The sequence below is a fragment of the Aptenodytes patagonicus genome, chromosome 18 (assembly GCF_965638725.1).
Source record: "Aptenodytes patagonicus chromosome 18, bAptPat1.pri.cur, whole genome shotgun sequence".
Taxonomy (NCBI): domain Eukaryota; kingdom Metazoa; phylum Chordata; class Aves; order Sphenisciformes; family Spheniscidae; genus Aptenodytes; species Aptenodytes patagonicus.
Genome location: NC_134966.1, coordinates 2863847 through 2884688, shown reverse-complemented (window position 1 = coordinate 2884688; position 20842 = coordinate 2863847). Strand labels below are relative to the sequence as shown.

General features: G+C 45.2%; 1 protein-coding gene across 1 annotated transcript in view; it reads right to left on the bottom strand.

Annotated features, from left to right (window-relative positions):
* The window catches only part of CACNA1B (calcium voltage-gated channel subunit alpha1 B), a 308891-nt gene that overhangs the window by 167718 nt on the left and 120331 nt on the right, over positions 1 to 20842 (bottom strand). Inside the window, exon 7 of the mRNA XM_076355414.1 lies at positions 2540 to 2643. Coding sequence (XP_076211529.1) covers positions 2540 to 2643 — 104 coding nt within the window. The remainder of the gene's footprint in view (positions 1 to 2539; positions 2644 to 20842) is intronic.

Sequence of the window (20842 nt, the reverse complement as noted above, 5' to 3'; positions counted from 1 at the left end):
ATTAACAGCAACGAAAACTACCCAGGTAAAAGCTTTTTCTGTGGCTTTCCAAGGTACAGACAGCGGCATGCTGAAGCTTAACCCCCTAATGCTGATGATGTATATGGCAAAGTATTGGAAAATAAAATACAACCTGATCAGCATGGTTTCTGTGAAAGAGGACAGTAATGAAGATCACACACAAGCCTAGGAAACCAGTGACCTAACCTCAGCTTTGCACAATTGTTTCCTGGGGGCATTACATCCCTTCTTTCCACCCCACTGTTCCCTCTCTGTAATGTGTGAAGAAGGAGAGCAGAGCACTGCATCACCCTCAGTATACATCATGGCTCGTGAAAATAAGAAGCAGGTGAACAATTGCTAAGTTAACCCTGTTCATGGGCTATTTGTAGAACCACTAACCCTAAATCAATTTTGGTTTATTGAAACAGGAATGTGGGATGCTGCTAAGAGTCTCCGTTGCAGGAGCCGCTAGCTGACACTGTCACTGGGACAGTGACAGACATGGATGGCATAATGTCCTTGAGTGAAACTGTACCCTATGGAAGTCAACATGCATTTGGCAGTGACCCTTTCTCCATGCAGAAACCCATGCAAAGAATAACCTCCAGCAGAAATTTCTTTTTTTTCTACAGTGCTGTCTGGGGCTTTTGGCTAGAGAATATAATGACAACAGTCTCTGCCTTCAGAGGGTCTTTCCATCTTTCTGGTGCCTTCTCATCACCAGTCCATTCAGATATACCCAGTTTCCTTCATTGCTCAATAGCTGCAAGCCCACCAGCAGCCTGCTGAGCAGTGTGGTCAACACCTGTGCTATGATGTTTATTCTCTTCAGCCTCTCCCCAGGAATTATTCCAGCCAAGGACGTCAAACCACTATGCAAAATAGAATTTAAAAGCTTCCCTCTGTGAAGAAGACATTATCATCCTTACCACTAACAAAGGGAAACCTGATGCACAGGGCTGCATTTTTAATAGAAGACACACATTTATATAATATTCATATTTTGCCCCAAGCAACAAGAGGTTTTCAGGAGAGCCAGACAGAGGCCTCCATCTTTTGGTCACCAAACACGTTTGAATCCAGCACAAAGGAACAAAAGGAGCACAAAAGGAACAGGAGCCTGCAAGCTCCTGAGTTTTGTTTTAAATGGCAAGTATCATTTCAGCCAGCGTGGGGTCACACTGTGGAACGAGGAAGATGAACTACCTAATGAACCACACTCAGCCCTGGCTCTGGTGCTCGCTTTAAATCATACATCAGACAAGTATGGTCACGAAGCTCTCCTTTACAAAGCCTCTGATACCACAGGATGTCTGATGAATGGCTTTGATCGGTTATTGATCATGACCATTATTCCTGGACTGAAGGAACAGCAAGGTGCACGACATAGCCTTCCTCATGACCCTCCCTTGTAGCAGCACATCTCCCAGTCCTCAAACAAAACTGCACTGCTGCCTCCCTGCTCCTGCCCCCAGCATGTGCTTTGAGGCAAGGATCCTTAACAAAATAATAAAATTGAGCATGAATCTGTTCTTCGGAAAACATTTTTCTTTCTCTAGTAACTTAAAGAGAAAGAGCAAAGGTGCAGCACTGAAGGGCTTTTACCACTCAGCAGCATTAACTCTTCTCTCTTCCTGTGCTGCCAAGAGCCAGAAATAAATCTAGATCTTTATAGATCTATATAATCTAGATCACCTGGATGGGCTAAGAAGAAACTGTGTGCAAAATGAGGTGCCAAAGTCTAAGTGCTTGCAAACGATTAAGATGAGTCAGGTTGTTAATTCCAGTTCAAATTTCCACAGATGCTGGGGACGTTCCAGCTAGGCTTCAAACTTGGCAGCTTGATCTCTACAATGGCCCAAACCCAAAACTCATATGCAACAAACACCAAATCCTTGGCTGACCCCTGGGGTTTGAACATCAAGAGACCAGCGTGACCCCAAAATCCAGACATTGGCTTAAACAGCTAGAGATCAAAACAAAACAAAAGAAAAAAAAAAAAGAAAACAAAACCCAAAAACACCACCCCCCAAAAAAAAACCCAAACAACAAAACAAAAGAAAACCCTGAGATCTTTTAATTGCCTTTTGTTTGAGTTTCCCCTTTCTCCATGCTGCACAGTTACACCAAATGCATTATGAACACTTTGATGTCCAGCTCCAGCACTGAAGTATTTATACTGGCATCAGTGAGTTCCTGATGGGTTTTCAAGACGACGCAAGAGTAAATGTTGGCTGCACAGGCCCAAGTCAGTATAATTACAGGGAGCTCACTTAACTCTTGGGTCTGGATTCAGAATCATCTCAATTAATGATTTTTCACCAGCCTATCCCCCATCCTATGGCTCTATAGTCTTATAGAAATACCCCACTGCAAGGAAAGGACACGGTAGGAAATGTGTGAAGAGGGACAACGTACAGTGTGATGTATTACCCCACCTTCTCTTTTTCAGCTACGTCCTCCCACAGTGCTAAAACCAACACATCTTCCCTTTCCATATATCCAGGTGGAGACAAACAAGTCATTAGTGTCTTACCCTGATAAGACGCCCAGCACCAGGTTGAGCATGAAGAAAGAGCCAATGATGATGAGAGGGATGAAGTAAAGCCAGTTCCAGGTATTTCCTGCAGCATCATTTGTCTGGAAACAAAGAAAAAGGGAGAGAGAAAAACAAATATTAATTTGCCTCAGAAACAAAATACCATACAGAAACTGCAGGGCAGAGGGCAGGGGAGGCTGCCCTCAGATTTCCATAGGGCTGTCCACCACTGATGTACTGGTTGGTTCTGTTACGTTCACCAGCTGAAATGCCAGCAAAAGAACTGATGAAGCAAGCTGATTGTCCCACCATCCACACCATGATTTGTTGTCAGCTCCAGTGAGAAGATTCATCTAATTCCACAGCTCCAGGCTGACCCTGCCACAGGGCCAAAACATGCTTTTCAGTGACCTACCGCTGTGCAGGCTTTCCACACCAGCCTCCTCCCTCCCCACCTCAGCTCCGACTTCCCATGTGCTGAGCATCAGTGTCGTATTTACATCTGAATTGAGACACACAACATCGGAAGGGTACCACAGCCTTCCGTTAATCTGTGCTGCAATTAAGGCAGAGCATGGCACCATGCCCAGAATCTGTGCACACACACAGAGCAGGAGAAGACAAGAAGTCTGCAAGAAAACGAGGCGTCTTCAGAGTGATTGCAACTCCACATCTGCTTACTCAGCACTTTGGGCTTCTGTCATCAAAACCCGTCTGAGGCTCCCTGAGTAAGCAGCAGTCTAGATTAAGGGGAGGGAAGGGTGGTTTAGTTTATGACAAAGTTTCTGCATTCATCAACCACAAGGGAGCTCTTTAAGGAACTGCTGAAAAGTAAAATGCCACATGGCCATTTACTGAAGCCAAGTGCTGAGAAAAATGCAGATTCTTCTCTTGTGAGTGAAGAATGCAGCAATTTGAGAATCTGATGTCTGGTGTAAGGGAGGGAAAAAGGGAAGCAAAAAAGAAAAGAAAAGACCTAAAGACATTCTCCTCCTCCTCCCTCCTCCTGCAGAGGGTAAAGAATAACAGGAACACAGAGCTCACCTACCTGCCCAGCCGCAGAGGCTGGTAGAGACCACAGAGAAGCGCTCTCAAACACCAACTTGCAAAAAATGCATTAATTCTAACTGATATTGGTGCCTTTTACATATTATCTGTGGGTTTTTTTGGTCACTATTCCCAACCATATTTGCAAGTGTAATTTTGCTTGCAGAAGGATTCACAGGAAGAAGTGCTTTAAATGTGCTTTATTTCAGCCATGCATGCACTTGATGCCACCTCGAAATGTCTCTGCATAAGTAGTCACCCAATAAACAGGCAAAACCAACGTGTGATGTGGGTGACCAGTGTCATAGCATTTCTTACAGGTAATAACATATATAGCACTGATGCAAGTAAATACCTTCTGAGACATTTTTAACATGTTGCATATCTGCACAAATTCTTCCTCAAAGAACATGCTCTGGATCAAACACATGACAAGCATTTCTCCAAATAGCAAACATCTTCAGAAATATCTATGTCAGTTGATCAGTGACTCACCCAAGAGAAACGGAGACTAACTAACCTCGCCACAAACCACCCCTGCTAAAGGCAAAACCAGCGCGTGACAGACAAATGAATCTGAAAAGAAAACAGGCTGGGAAAATGAGAGCAGAAAGACAGGGAAAACTCTGTGCAGCCCAATCTCTCATTATGTTTTTTTAATGCCTTTTGCAATACCTGTCATCCCAACCCAGTAGCGCCACTTCTTCATTCACTGCTTTGTCTTTCCATCCCTCTCTCTCTGCTTTTAGCTATTTCTTTTCCCTATTCTCCTGCACCGCGTCTCTACAAATGGGTTTGAAGGAAACGAGGACACTCGTCCTCAGTGCTTCTTCCCCAATGCACGGGGAAAGTGCCTGGTACAGCCCCAGCCTGCTCTCCTGGGATTACCAGAGCAAACCCCACGTTTTTATATTTAGAGGCTGTTCTTCAGTTCTCCTTTTGTCGACCAAGGTGGCAGCCCTCATGTCTCCGGTTGGAGCAAGCACACCCCATTCAGCAAGGCTGGGGACTGCCGTCAGCCAGACGAGAGGGGCTGGAGCGCCAACCCACAAGGAAGAGCTGGAGGAAGGGAACAGATGGGAGAAGGGAAACCACATAAACATGCAAAAAGAGTGCAGCAGGTTCATTGCTGCCAAATGATCGTTTATCATTTATTTATTCATTTGAAGCCCAAACTTGGCGACAGATCCACAATTCCATGCCACGATCAAAGCCCTTAAAAATGAAATGTGCTGAAATACAACTAATTAACCAGCCTCCTCTGAGCATTTGCTAGACTACCTTATGCTCAGGGCAGGGACTCGCTCTGTTTGCTCTGCCTCGCGCACAGGAATCCAGGACAAACTAGAGGGCAAAACACCAGGCAAAAGGGTCAACAGAAAACCTCTCCCGAGAAAGCAGAGCCTTCACAGATGTGCAGCATCTTTCCCAGTGCTCCCAAGTGTGCTTGAACCCAATCACAGTTTATGGCACTGGCTCTGCCATGGTGGGATGCTTTAATGAATCAAACCTGTTTGCTGCCAGGAAAACCAAACTCCTCTCCTCCAGGGAAAGCCCCCAGAGTCCTGCAGGCACCTCTGGCTGCGCTGGGCAGAGGAGGCAGCCCTCCACCCACAGAGCCACCGGGGCTTGGGCTTTAGCCCAGCTCCAGGCTTGCTCATTAAGCAGGATGAGCCACGAGATCAAATCAATTTTTGTCTTCCAGTTAAAACATTTCACTGGTGTAACGCCTGGCTGACTGTCAGTGCTACTTGATCCTAACCACCGGTCTAACCTGACAGGGAAGGAGGAGAAACGAAATACTTGTCACGATGTGCCAGAATTACATCCAAATACAGTAAGGGCTTACGGGAGGGCTCCCTCACTGCTCAGGAGCTGAGGAACCCACCGGTTAGTAACAACCACAGGGCTCTTCACAAGCACCCCCTGAACAGTGCCCACATCAAGCTGAAGCCTTGCTCCAGGAGTGCCCCGGGCACCGGCATCGAACAGCTCATGTCCCTTAAACTTGACAGCACAAGACTCCCACAGACAAGGTGCTGCACAGCGGGAAATTGAGGCACAGGAAGTCTAAGGGACACTTTTGGGGTCACAGTGGAGACCCAGAGATCTGTACCTCAGGCATCTAAAGCCCATATGAACTGGCCAGTCCCTGGAGTGCTCTTCCCAACAAGCCCAGCTGCCACAGCTCCCTCTGCCTAACCTCTGCTCAGCTCCAACCTGGCACTTGTATCAAGATGCACCCACCATGCCTATTCACAGCTGCTGCCTCCTTTTCCTTTCATCTTTTCTTTTTTTTTTTTTTTTTTTTTTTTGCTAAAAGTCTAATCTAAATCCCCATCAGCATCCTTCTAGCCTCTTCTGTGTGACTCTGCTTCATTATACACCCTGGAGCCTGATGCCACTGCTCAGCAGGAGCACCCAGGTCACAGCTGGATGCCAAAGGACAACCTTTATATGTTGACTCTCTGCACAGTTGGCTTTAAGCACCTAGGGGCTCTCTCCTCCCTTTCATGCAGCACCGAGCACATTGCCAGCATCCCCCAGCAGTGACAGCACGGCCACCTCTCTACAGAGATAGGTGGGTGAATACTGTCATCTATAACAAATGCAGAAGCTAAAAGGCTTCTGTCATGCAGGGAGATTAATGCCCTGAGCTCCCAATACAGCCAAAGAGAACTGAGTGTACTCCAGCAAAGCACAAGATACTTCCCACAACCAAGCCTTTTGTGACTTGTCCAACACCAGAGAAAGGCCACTTTTGTCTCTCAGACGGAGAGCTGTTAGGCCACTGCTTCATTATGTTAACAAGATGGCAGCTGCATCTAATTATTAATTCATTTAAAGATATGTTTTGAAACAATTGACTTGAAAGCAGCCTACTGCTGCTTGCAATGTGCTGCAGAGACCAGAAATGCTTTTATATTACCTTTCATCTTCCTTTCTGCGGCCCTGGCCATAGCCCATATTCCCAGGGCGTGCAGGGAGGCAGAGCCCTTGTGCCTGGCTGCCCTGAGGTGAGTTTCTCGTGTTGCTGGAGCTTCTTGCTGCTGCAAGACCAGAAGCAGCTCTGCTCCAGCCAGCCCCATCCCATCACCATGAAATGGGCAACACAAAAGTGGCAGAACAACAAAGACCTTTGCCATAGGAAAATGCCGGGTGGCGCGTGGCAGGGACTGAATGCCCTGATTGGAGACTGTTGTCCTGCAATGAACCTAAGCAAAAAAAATCTCACATTTCAGCTCCTGATTTCCAGGTTTCTGATCAAAACACCATCATTCTCTTTGCTCTTCTCCCAAAATCATCACTGTCTCCACTTGCAGTCCCTTTATTCCTGTACTGGGAGGAAGAGAGAGCTCAGGGATGTCCTGAGCAAGGCTACACCAGGCCAACTCTATCACCACAGACCCACATGTGAACACACTGACTTTATGGCAAGTCTATAATTAATATAAATTATACAGACTTCCTGATGACTTTGACTTGCACTCAGGAAGCTGCTGCACAGGGTGGGATGTCAGTGCAGGCCAGCTGCCAGGCACTGCCCACGCAGCAGGGACTAACCCTCCACGGCAGACCCACTTCTGCACCTGCACCTCTGTGGGTGCAGTCACCACGATGCAAACTCACTCCTGCTCACAGCTGGAGCTAAGGAAACACATTCCAAGCTTCATGGCTCAGGGATGAATTCCCTTCTGCTACTGCTATGGGTGGCAGGCACCTGTCGAAGAGAGGAGCTGTACAGCAGCCTTCACCAGAGCTCCTCTGCGAGTGCCTAAAGGCAGCCAAAATGCCTTTATAGGTGTTCTTCTGTTGACTTTGGAGCTTCAAATGAGACCTTAAGGGCAGCGTCTACAGAAGTCTAAAGTCACAGATCATCCTACCACGTACTAGCACCAACCTGGGTACCAAATCGCAGGACAAGGTCTAGGCTGGTCCTGCCGGCAGATCTCCAGCTAGGGTTCCCTGGCTGGACAAAGATGCTGCTTTGGGCCCTCACGCAGTTAGAAATCCATTTAGACTTAGAGTTACTCCACTTTCTTACCAGTAGAGCAACAAAACAACGCGCTCTGTCTCTGAACAAGGAGCCATTCTGCTGCTTACATGAGTTTCTTCTTTCAGCCACTTTTGACAGGAGTGGCAACCCTGAGGCGGTTGTCCTGGATCTCCAAGGAAGCAATTCTGTCATCACTTTGCTCAGCACGTTGTCCATCAATGTGAAAAACAAGCAATTAATGGGCTAACATGTAATCCTTTGGAAATGTTTCCAGAGTGGGGTTCAATAAAGAAGGGATCTAATTTGACAGATACATCCAAAGCTGAAACACCACAGACCATTAGCTCTTTACTATGTTTTTAATCAAAATGTATAGTACACCTAGAGTTTACTCACTTTAATCTAATCAATGGCAGAGCCTGACTTATTTGGGGCAATTAAAGTGTAATCTTCCCTTAGATAAGTGCTTTTGCATGGAGGAAAACTCTCAGTTGTCTTCGAGAGATGAACTCTATTTACCCTTCATCTGATTTTTCACAATTCTCTCCTCACTACTTCTGTTAATTAGCAACGCTATTTATGGTTGATTTATTTCTGTCTGTTCCTATTCTTAGGATTAGGTGAACACAGAAATTACCAGGAACAAAACCAAAAAATTTAAAAGCATGTACAATGAGCACATGGAGCCCTGCCTTACCCAGCACATTTCCACAAGTAACTCCCGCTGAGCTCTTCATCAGAGACAGGCAGACCTTGCACAAGAAGGTATAAGGGCAGAAAACCCAAATTTGCTGAGAAAAGCCATTCCGAGTTCAATCTGTGGAATCGATGACGACCTACTCTATTCACAAAATAGTCACAGACTCAAATGACATTTAAACGTCACTTCTCTGGGATGCTACATAGTCCACATTACCATGATATCCCAAAGTGTCGATCTTCACTTCTAGAAAGTGAAAAGTGCTTTCACAGATGGAGGATGGGGTGTACTGGCTTCGTATGAACTTAATAGGTTCAAGTCCAAATCTAACTCACATCTGAAGCCCCTGAGTGCACAGCTGTAGTCAAGCATAAGCTTTGCCGTTTCTAATTAAGAAATACTCACTATTATTTGCACAGTATTTGTAAGCAAAATCCCTGGTGGAAAGTCAGGACCCCATTCTGCTGAAAGCCCTGGAGAGAATACCTCTGGCCCCAAAATCCAACCTGGTGGAGTGTAGGCCAATGTATTTGTCAGATTAGAGCATGAGACAATTGGCTTCCCCCAAAAAGATAATCTCAAGCCTAAAATCAAGCAGGACATTGAACAGCTTTATTGTATTTCAGGTTTTATTTTAAACGAAGATGACCACAAAAGGGGACTGGAGGGGTTTGCGTAAACTTCTTAAGATATTGCAACCTTCAGAAATAAGTCTGGGGTCTAAGAGATAATGAAGGGGCCTCAGTCTCCCATCAATAATGTACTGGGAAGAGCTGAGGAGGAGTACAGCACCTTCCTCACCTCCCTGAGAAAGTCATACCTCTAACATCTCATTCAGTAGAGCTGTGAAATATTTTTTCTCTATTCCATTTATTCAGTTACAAAAAAGGTATTACAATTTATTACTTTTTGAAAATATTCATTTTTCTCCTTTTTTTCTCCACATCTCTTTGGATCAACTGAAAACAGAAGAAGAAAAAAAAAAATTTAAAAGGCTTTCATCTTTTAACCCTTATATACCCTTTTTCACCCAGAAACACCACCAAGCCCTGTGCTGAGGAGGTCTCTATTGCTATCCCCAGCTTTACAGAAGGTGAAATTGGGTCACAGTCAGGAGAAAGGAGAGCTGCTTCCACGTTTCCCAGCAGACCAGCAAGAGAAGTCCCATCTCTCAAGTTCTTACCCAATGTGCTGGCTTATACAAAATACCAGAATCTGCAAAATAGCCTTTTTTTCCCCCGCCCCCAGATCCAGTTTAAATAAAATTTTGGCAAAGTCAGTCCAATAACTTTGGTTACTGATTTTCAGATGTTACAGTCCATTTGCAGAGAGCATCTGGTGTTCAGCTCTGCAGGGACATGACAGCCGGGGGTGGGGGAGTGCTGGCGATTGACCCTTCTGAGCAAAATTAAATTGGCAGAGAGGTGCATTTCCGATTGATGCTCAGGGGTTGTACCACCCACGGGAGGGAGATGACCGAGCACCTCCCTGGTGTGCTCATTTGTGTGAAGGATAAAACTAAAATGGGTTGGTTAATGAAATTAGTGGTTGGCCCAAATCACACTCCCACACGTGCTGCGTACAGCGAGACGGGGTCGGATTAGGGTTCAAATGCCTCCTTTTTAGCATCCCTCCAATTGGGATCAGTGGGTTCAGGTCATTCAGAGCAGGTATGTAGAGGGGGTGAATTGGAAGAGCCCCCGTCCAGCAACCTGCACGGAAATTTGGAGTCAAGCTTAAACACTGCATCGTGTGGTTTTGTCTGCTTACATGTGCCTTGAGGAAAACTCTTTAGCTGGGGGGTTCCATGTGTAGCCTGGGATGGACAGGATCTCAGGAAGCCCTGAGGTCCAGCTAACAACTTGAGGTTGAAGGATCTCCTGATGTCCTAGAGTACATTACGATTGTGCCTGCTGTGCCTTTTTGGTAGGTCCCAAGTGGGTTTTGGACACTAGGAAGGATCTCATGGCAGAGGATGTGCTTTCTAGGGGCACTTTGGGATGGGGTACCTCTTGTCTTGAGGGCCAGCAGTTGTAAGAAAAGCATTCAGAGAGCCCACTGGCCTCTGCACTCCTTTTTACGTCAAACCTTGGCCAAAGGCAATCAAGTCCTGAGCGCAAAGCCCGCTCAAACTGAATTCTCTGGGAAGAGGTGCTCTAAACTCCTAGCACATTTACACTCAAATCAGTGTTTCTGAGAAGATCCTCTCTCTTCACAGAAGGTCTTTGAGTTATTCCACTCTTCCTTTTTACCTTCAGGATAGAGGTTATTCCACTTCACTGCTGTAGTAACAATCTACCTTGTTAAAATCCCCCAGCTGCTTCTCAGATCCATCCATAACTCCTGGTTCCCAAGTGGGCATCAGATGAAAAATATCTGAAAATCCTTTGAGTCTCACGACACTAAAATCAAGGCTGTTTTGAAACAAAGATAATCCTTCTGCCCCTAAAAGGGAAGTCACTGGCATCCAGCCCTACAGCCTCTTGCTGTTTAGAGGAGCAGAACACAGAGCTGTTCACTACCAGGGTCAAAATCCAGAGTACTTCACAAAAAGCAAACTACTCCTGGCCTGAGACCACACGCAACCAGCCTCTACTGCAGACTTTAAAAGCCTTGGCAGCACGAGGTATGGATAAGGGGTGAGACACCAGGCCTGGCATTAGCTCTTATCCCCTCGAACCAAGAGCTCAGCCAAATCTGTAACAAGCTTGGGGTGCTAAAATTAAAGCATCCCTTTGGTGTTGTTGGTGGAAGCTGCATAAGAGCCTGCCCAGGGCAGGAGAACACAAAAGGCAGCAGCCACAGTGCAGTAGGATTCAATGCAGCAGCAACTCATACCTGAGTAGAAGGCAAGAGGGGTTAGTTTGATTTCAGAAAATCACTCTGAAAGCATAACCTAATTTGCATTCATTTATTGCTTTGTATTTGCAGAAGCCACTGTTACTGTCACTGGCGTTATCATCACACCAGCAAGAATAATTGGGAAAGGTGCTTTTTTTCCCCCTCTAAACATACCTAAAGCAGGAAAAGCTGTAGCAGTCCTGCCTGCCCCATGCCTTCATATCAGGCAGCGGTGCCCATCCATGCCATGCAGCAGCACAGCTCTGAGGGAGTCCTGCCTGATGTTCTGCCAGAGAAACCACTATTTTCCAGACAGAGCCAGTGCTCGGCAGACATGATAACACAGATCTTGCTGCTTCTCCATAGGGCTGGTTATCCTCTGCCCTGACACGGCCATGCTGCTTCCAGCCCCAGAGCTATCCCTCTCCACCTGCTCGTCCCCGCGCCCTGCGGGGCTGCCCTGACACCCGGAGGTCCCAGAACACCAACCACAGCACGTTTGAAAATCAAACACACAATACCGAGGCAACAAGTGTGGTACATGTGCCTTATGCCTCCCCAGTGGACATACAGGTACCCTAAACATAAGGTGAAGCACATCTACCCCCATCACAAACCAGAACGATGTGCATCCTCTGTTCCAGGAAGAGAAATCCTTTTCGCATAGCAAGCAGTGAAAACTGAGAGGGAAAGGCAGCTTAAGCAGTATCTTCACATCACCAAATGAGAGGGCAAAGCTCCCATCAGTCTCTATGGGGCAGGAAATCCAGGTGGAAGCCTCAAGCAGAGGAGATCATTGTTTTAAAAAGGAAAGATAAATAAATACAAAAGGAAAAATAAATACATACACATAGATAATTAGCTCTTTGGGTTTTGATACTTTAGGATTCACATTTTCTAGCTTTTCTTTCCAATGACAAGAGTTAGAAAGTCCCATATAAGAGAGGAAGGCAGCTATAATTCTCTCAAGCACATAAATCCAGAAGCCGGGCTTTCAGAGGAAAGCATCCAAATGCATAAAATCAACCCAAATACCAGAAGACTCTCAGTAAAATCCTAGAAGCTGGCAGCATTTTAATTTTGCTACAATACTGCTAGCTGTGTATGAACATGTTTTAACTATAGTCATTGCATGCAGTAATAATGTTAATTCAGCCAAGTTTAAATAGAAGCTAAATCCTTCCCTTTGTTTCTCCCCTTCTCCAGCCTTACAGAGCTGGGGAGACTGAAAAAGCAAAAACACCGATGTTTTATGCCTTGATCCGAAGGCTTATGGCACCAATAAATCAATACATAAATATGTTAACAGGATTTCTTGATAAAAAATTCATTCATTCCTCAGCTAGTGTGGACTCACTCAGCTGCTTTATTCATGAGCGTGCCTGCCTGCCTGGCACCGTGAAAGCTCTTTCACTGTCAAAAATTACAGGCTGGCCAAGGGACTCTACCTAATTTTTAATATTTTTTTGTAATCCCTCCTCCTCTTTCTTTTATTTTTAAGCAGCTGTGGATTTTAATTATGAATGTAAACTTGGTCTAGGCAATTCCTATTGGAACCAGGTAATGCACGTTCATGATAAGGAAGGTCAGACCTATGGCGGAGGTACTCAGGAGAAAGCATTACCCCAGCAAACACACAACTGGCCACCCTGTGAACCCCACCAGGCAGTTATGGCACAGAAGCTGTCTGGAACATGCATTTTACATATGTGAGCTCCTTCTGCAACGTCACACAGCAAGTTAATGGCACAATGATGAACAGAGCCCAGAAAGACCAAAACTGTAACCAGAAGCAGCCAAAAGCAGCTCATGGGCTACTTGCAACCCAAAGACCTTTTATTTGGCTAGTAGTCTTCAGCTGTGACAGTGGACCAAGGCACTGCCTTGCTGAACACCACAGCACTCAGCCCACAGGCCACCCAGCCGTGCCATGGGGGCATCCGCAGCAACACTCATTTATCTCAACACTCTCAAAAGCAATGTCTAACAAATAGCAAACCTCCCCTACCTAAATTCGATATTCATCATAAATCTAAAAGCCAAATAGCTAGTCAGACCAAGTAATTCAAATAGTTTAACCTAAACATGACTTAAACTGAGATGCTAAGGGGGCAGTCAATTCAGCCAACAAAACTCCAAGATATTCTACGATTCAAACCAGCACCACAGGTGCCTCGCATAGTTATCTCCAAGTTTCTTTTCTCTAAGCACACAACCGAGTTCTGTTTTCTAAGAAGAGGGAAAGAGCACTACCAGGTCACCACACAAGGTTAGCACAGAAGCTGTTGGGGTTGGGTTGTGCAGACTTTGAGGAGGGGTTGCTCCTAGAAAAACAGGCACTGCTTTTGAGTTTGAAATTCTTGGAAAGCAAGAGTACTTTACATGTCATTCATTGCTTGAGAAGACTCATGTGTAAGTCAAGTTACACTTAGAATAAATTCGGTGCTCTCTTAATGTGTTTTTTTTATACTGCAAAGCCAACCAGCAAGGCTTCAGGTATCTGCTATCTTTCATTGAAGAGCCAAAGCTGTCCCCAAATGTACTCCTAAAGTTGTAAGGAGGGAGGAATACACACATTTATGTGTACACACAGACACACATATTTAGACCTCTGTCCAGTTTGGTTGCTCACAGATACATGCAGTATTTACATAAGGATAAGGATGCAATCAGACCAAAATATAAGGTTTTGTTGGTCTAGTGAGTAGATGCAGAATAAACTTTTCCTCCCACTCAGCAGCCCCTGTGGCCTGCAGCCCCTAACTCAGAAAGACAGAGCCAGTCACATGGACCGATTCCCAGAACACTGAAAACATCCAATACTCAATCATCTTCTGACTTTGAACATAGGAAATTGTGGATCAATGCCCAAAACCATTGTAGATAATGACAGTCCTAAGAATAACGTGCAGGCTTCCTCGTCATCTTAAATGCAGATCCAGATTCTTCCTGAAAGAACAAAGCCTATACACCTCAAGCACTGATTTTCCCCTCCAAACATTGCAGGCAAAAGCTTCCCAAGAAATTTTCAATAGCAGAAAACTGTTTAAATGAGTTAAAGTCTTGATTCCATTGTATAAAATTATAACAATAGGCTATTACATGCATCCGTTCTTCAGCAGAGGATTGGGATTGTGCAGAGTATCGATCTATTTAGGTTAGGTCACCTTCTCATTTTGTCTTCTAATGAGACTACCTCCAGCAGTACAGCTTCTCTCCTAGTCAATTATAAGCAGAAAATACTCTTGTAGAAACATCTACCGCTCACAGAACTAGCTGGAGCTGAGAACTCGGTCACACAAACTTCAGAGCATGGCAAAGCCCCCAGATCCAACAGTCCTTTCTCAATGCAAACTCTACTTCTCAGGACAGGAGTCCAAAGCTATTTTATCACTACCATTTTCCTGTTTCAGACAAAATAAAACAAAAAACAGATGGTTGTGATCCTCTCAGCTCCATCTAAAGATGTTTCACAAGGTTTTATTAAGACATTTTAAATAGAAAAGGACTGTCTGCTAAAGGAAAAGTAAAAATTTTTTCTTAACCATAAGTCTTGCCAAATTGTTCCAAATTTGAATGAAAACTGTCTGTGAAATTCCAAATTTTAAGTTTGAAAATATTTACTATAGTGTAAATTCATTAAGTCTGCAGAAAATTATGAGACTGGCCCAGAGCTGCTCTTCTCCATATTCGAAGAATCTTTGCAGAGAGGGATACTGCCAAACAACAAAAGCTTTTGCCACAGACCATACTAATAAACAAACTAACCTTAAAATAAGCACATACACCCAGCTTTTTTTGTTGTGTTGATGAGCAGGTGACTTAACTGTTGTTAAAACACAGTTTCAAATGCTTCGAATTACACTTGCCCTGTTTAGGAAGCATCTAGTCAAAAAAATGGGAACTATCCACTTTTTTCTCTTGGCTTCCTCCCATGCCATAGGGAGCAGCTGTGCAAGCACTGGTCTCCACTACTGGAAGGTTTCACCACGCTGCAGTCCGTGTCTATAATTACTCCCTGGCCCTGCGAGGAGCCGACCTCTGGCCGGCGAGCTTGATGGCTGGTACCAGCATTGCTACGGCACTACAAGCTCTGCACAGGATAGTTGCTCCAAATATACCTGCTTCGCTGTTCAGAAACAAATGAGCAAATATTTTTAATCCAGCTAAATGACAACTGGTGCTTCCACCATAACAGCCAATGCAAGTTCTCCAGCTGCTGGGGCTGTATCCTGAGCTCTTACATGGCTACAAACCCATGCAGATGAACTCTCTCAATTTTGCATGACTTTTCAGTCTGGACACTAGGCAAGGTGACTTTGACCTAGAGTTTCTCTTGTTTCATGAGCAGTTATCCTGCTTTCCGCAGTTATCCTGCTTTCCACATTTATGAGCAATTTTCCTTCTGCAAGGGATTCACAAAGCATTTGCTGGATTTTGGCACAAGGAACACAAGAATATGAAAATGTTGCTGGAAAAAAACATCTGGATTAAAAATTTCCTATTTGCAAGTCTCTGTAGCGCTGGGAACTTTATCTTTTGGAGGAAAAACAACAGGTTGCCCAGAGAGATTGCAGATGCCCCATCCCTGGAAACATTCAAGGTCAGGCTGGACGGGGCTCTGAGCAACCTGATCTAGTTGAAGATGCCCCTGCCCACGGCAGGGGGGTTGGACTAGATGATCTTTAAAGGTTCCTTCCAACCCAAACCATTCTATGATTGTATAAAAAGAAGGAAGGAGTCTTGAATGTCACCAGTGCTGACCCTGAAGGCAGGCAAAGGAGAATGATGGCATCTTCTGCCAAAGTGCAGCTTCAACTTGCACCTTGTTGTAGCCCCCTCATATGCCAACACATTGACCACAGGTGACCTCTGCCCCAGCAGACTGTTCCCAGTCTTCTCTGCTGCTGACACAACACAGAAAACAGCCCTGATAGCACCCATCTGTGGAGTTCCCTAAGCCCAGCACCCCCTGAGCTGCCTTGCACCCACACACCGAGCACCCCGCTCGTCCCACCACCAAGTCGCCCAGACACAATGCCACACCGATACACCAATATTGTACCCGTTACAGCAGCCTGCCTTCGTTCCTCTCCTGTACCCCAGGGCACGTGGTCTGTAGATTAAAGAGCAAAGACTTTCTCCCAGAGCCCACACACAGCCAGCCTCTTCTGTCGGAGAACCTAGCCGCAGGTATTTTGGGTTGCCGTAGGAACTACAAGAGCAAATGAAGTCTTCACTTTTGGTTTTCTTAGAAGCGTTCTGTTATTCTCCTCCACTCCAACCACAGATGTAGCAGTCATGGCATAAGCAGACTGGCATACTTTTGAAAGCATGCAGCTGCTTTTTTCATGCTGTGTAGGAAAGCAATTGTTGGGCATGTAAGAGAGCTGCTTGTACCCTCGATGCTATAATGTTGTCAAGCTGCAAGTGAATTTCTTCAGCTGGAGTTTTCACTTCTTGGCAAGCACTGATGATTAAGCTGTTGTCTGGAGAGATTTTCATTTCTTTTCAGAGAGCAATTGCTCTGTTGAAGGGGCTCTTTAAGTTTGTATGATATATGTCACTCTCCTGCTGTATATCTTAAATGTCTCCTATTAAACCTGGAGGTGGCCACCCCGCAGTCATTTTGAATACACTTTCACTAAGACATTAAATAAAATGCAGAAAATTCAGTGAGGCACTTAAACTCTTGTTCAGCTTTACACATTTGCTCAAGTGCTTTTCTGAACAGGGTAATTTGCTGAATCAGGGCTGAAATGTCCCAATCCTTTTAGCCTTAGAGAGAATGTCCTCGCGGGCACAGGGTCAGACAGTCTGCGTTTCCAGACGGATGGAGACCCAGGCATGGTCAGAGACATGCATCGCACCCATCTTGGCATCTAAATATTTCAAAGCTATTTTAGCCTTAGACATGCTCCACAATTTCTGTTACAATATCTTTGGATTTCAGCAAGACCTTCCAGATGGGGAAGCATGCAAAACCTGCCATGCAGTAACACTGCATCCCTAAAAGATCTGGGAGTTCAGCCCTTTGGCAAACAGACCCTATGGCCCTCCAAAATCCAGGAGGAAAGCATGAATAAATGGCTATCAGCCAAGGCAGAATTTAGGCTGGTGTAAGACTGTCGTACTGACAGCTCATCATTCCGCACAGGACCCATCAGTCGTACAGATTCCTCCATTTACCATATGGTTTTCTCTCACAGGGGTCAGCAGAGCAGTTCAGCTAGGCCGGGGAAACTTGTGCTGCTTGTTCAGTGATCTCGAGGGATTTTTCAGCTGAACTACAAGTCTGTTGATGAACACACCAATTTATTATACTGCTATATTATATATATCTGACAAGGTCTCATTAGTAGCAAATATGTTACTCCAAAGCCTGGTGTGAGGCTTCTCTCTGGGGAAACGGGAGATGAGAAATCCAGTCCACCTTCTGCTCAAGAGCAAGATGCTCGGGAAGTTTGGGCATGGAGCTCTAGGGAGGGTTTTGAGGAGAAGTTTGGTTATTTTTATGCCACTTGGTTTCTGCCTGGCAGGAGGGCACAGGTGGTAGGTGATGCTGTTTACACAATAATTTTTTAAATTTGGGAAAGATGTTGAGAACTAGATGACTGTCACACGTAACTGATAATGATAATCTAAATGAATGAACTTTGACCTAAAAGACTCATTTTTCTACCTAATAATAAACCTCCCTGACACTCAAGCAAAATACATGTTGTAACAACATAATGGGATGGAGCAGGCTTAAAACCATCAGGAAACGTGTGAAATCCACACCTCTGTAACCAGCTGGAAGAAGGGCTATGCATCAACCCATTCAAGACCTCGGAAGAGGTATAAATGGGACATGGGCAATGCACAGGCCATGTGCAGGCTCTCTCTGTTGGGATGGGTTTTACACGTGGCAAGGCTCCAGCCAGAACATCCAACGTGGCTTTGTGTTCAAGTTAATAGTTTGGCTGATCTCTTCGGTGCTTTTCTTGCAAGGGCTTGGTCATCCCTAAGTCGGTCCCTGCCTTCTGCACACTTCCAGTACCGGTTCTGCAAAAGCACCAATCCACAGTCTAGGCTCTTCCCTTCTTCCCCAGCTATTCACTATCGCACCGATCCTGCACTCAAAGCTGCTGCCAGGCTCTTGGCTGCCTGCTCCTAATCCTGCCATCGTTGCCCAACTTTTCTGTAAGTGACTGGTGATACTGAGACACAAGAAATCAACATTAACCCCACAGCAGCAGTGAGAGACTGGGAATTATCGATCACCTTTGTGTGCACATGTAAGATGGCTGATTCTTATTAGCAAATTAAAGTCATCCTAACTCAATAGCGAATGCAATTTAACACTAACAACGTTAGGGGATTTTCTCTTCTTTATGAAACTGCGGGGAGAAAGAGAGCACAATTACATCCATGCAGCACTTTAGCACAGCACAGGAGCTCAGCTCCCATCCCCATCGTGAGTGCACAACACCAGCACATTACACGTGCACTGCTGGCTCCGTAATGCAGCGCCTGGTCCCAGGCATCTCCCTTGGCACTCGGTGCATTTCCAAGAGCAAACGCACAGTGACAAGAAAAGTTCAGCACTGGGGAACATCAAGTCCCAAGGGTAATCTCTCCCCAAGACAGGGCTATGGGAAATTTTACACTATATGTGTGACCCAGCTGTTAGGCAGATGCTGTGCGCTCTCGGCTCTGAGATGCTCTGAAAAGATGAGAAGTCAGAACAGGCTCTTTGCTACGGACAAGACTGTGGTGGCACATTTCTTCACATACCTCTAAGCATCGCTTGCTTTATCATTGTTAATTTTTTTCACCTGTTTGCTCCTCACTTCCCACAGTGTGCTGCATTATTAGATCTCCAACAGGGCTATGTCCACCTCTTTGAAGACCCAGGTAAATCTTGAGGCCCTGGCCACATGCTGTGTTCCCAGAGAGCATTTCAGCTCATGCAACACAATATCAGAAAGCCTAAGTGAAAGCAGAGCGCCCTTGTTTTCATGCTGCTCTTGTGCAGCTGTTAATGCCAAATGTGGCATCAGTCCCCTGGTCTGTTTTCTGGTACTGCTCTCTTCCAGCCCTGGGTCCTGACACACCACATTCAGCTGGAGCAAAGCATATCCCTTGGACACGACAGAGAATGCAGCATAAAAGAAAGAAACCACATCAGAAATGTGTTGTGTGATTCAGAGCAGCAAAACAAAACCTTTCCTTGTGCTTATTCTTCCTGTTAACGTAATGTAAGGAAAGCACTTCAGCCAATTTTCTCCCCCTTTTCCTGTCTGCTCACACTTTTGCTGGCTAAACAGTTTTGTTCCTCTATATGTTAATTCAGAACAAAGAGAACTGATACACACACACACATGCACAAAGAGTAATCACAGGGGACTGAACCCATCATAAACCCCCTCAGCCACTAACACCGCAGGCTGCCAGCCCCAGGACACACAAATATCACTGTAAACAAAACCTAATTTATTCTCATCCATCTCAGTATCTAGCAATTACGGATTTGTGCTTTAGTGGACTGACTTCAGGTCTCCTCTAACAGACAGCAGACAACAGCACATTAGGTGTATTAGGAGAGGAGAGCAATTTCAAAGGCACCTTCACGGAGTCCCACAGGCTTTGCTATTGCATTTACTGCTATGCCAAAGCAGTCATGACAGTCACATATTAGGAAAGGCAAGTGCATAACCTTACAGGAAACCACAATCATGAGCAAAGGGCCAGCAAAAGCCACTTAAGTCACCTTTAAACCTTAACTGGAAGGTTTAAGAGGTGCTTGAAAGTGTGGGGGCTCTTGAGCCCAGGAGGAATCTTACAAGCAGGCAGCGAGCCAAGAGGAACCTTAATCCAAGTATCCAAGATGCGGGGATGCTGCTTTATGTTATTTATTTCCCTTCTGCTTTCTGTTGCATGTTCACCTGCACCTTTCCTCCACCTTCCTGGAGGGTTTTGCACAGGAAACCATCTCATGGTCCAGGCAGCCAGTGCTAGTCACATCCAAACTCCTCCCGAGGAACATCACTTGATTCCTCAACTCACAGTTGTGACTGATGAAGACCGAGTGTCAATGGTTCAACCTTCCATTTCTGTATCTTTATAGGAATCAAGAAATTCAAAGACACAAAGGGGAATGAAAAATACCAAGTGAATCATAAGCTATTCTAAATTCAGTGAGGGTAAAGTTCTATTTGAGATCCAATTTAGGGTAGACTTACATTTTATTTGAACTGTTCATTCCTACTTACAAGCATATTAAGTTAGGCCCAGTCCACAGTCTTGAAATACCCACTGGACACTAATATTTATCAGTAGAAAATAGAAGAAACATGAAAATCTCTTGCCATTAAGATTAAAAGAGAGTGAGCGTACACTTTGACATTTCTCCTTTCCTGCAAGGAGTCCCTATTTTGCAAAGCAAATTCCACCATGTAGCTTTGAACTCCTGTAAAGAAAAGATAAAAGGTGAAAACCCAGCTCTTTGAAAGTCAACATCAAGACTCCTGCCAACTTCAGATGAATCAGGTTTGACCCATGTTTTTCTGTAGGAGAGCTGGGACCACAAACCACATTCCTCAGCTCCTTGGAAGCTCATCATGCACCTCCACTGCAAAGGCATGACTACACCTCACGGAGGAGTATAGACCAGCTAGCTCAAACAGTGCTGGCTGTGTAACGACCACAGCAAGGAGCTCAAAAACCTTCC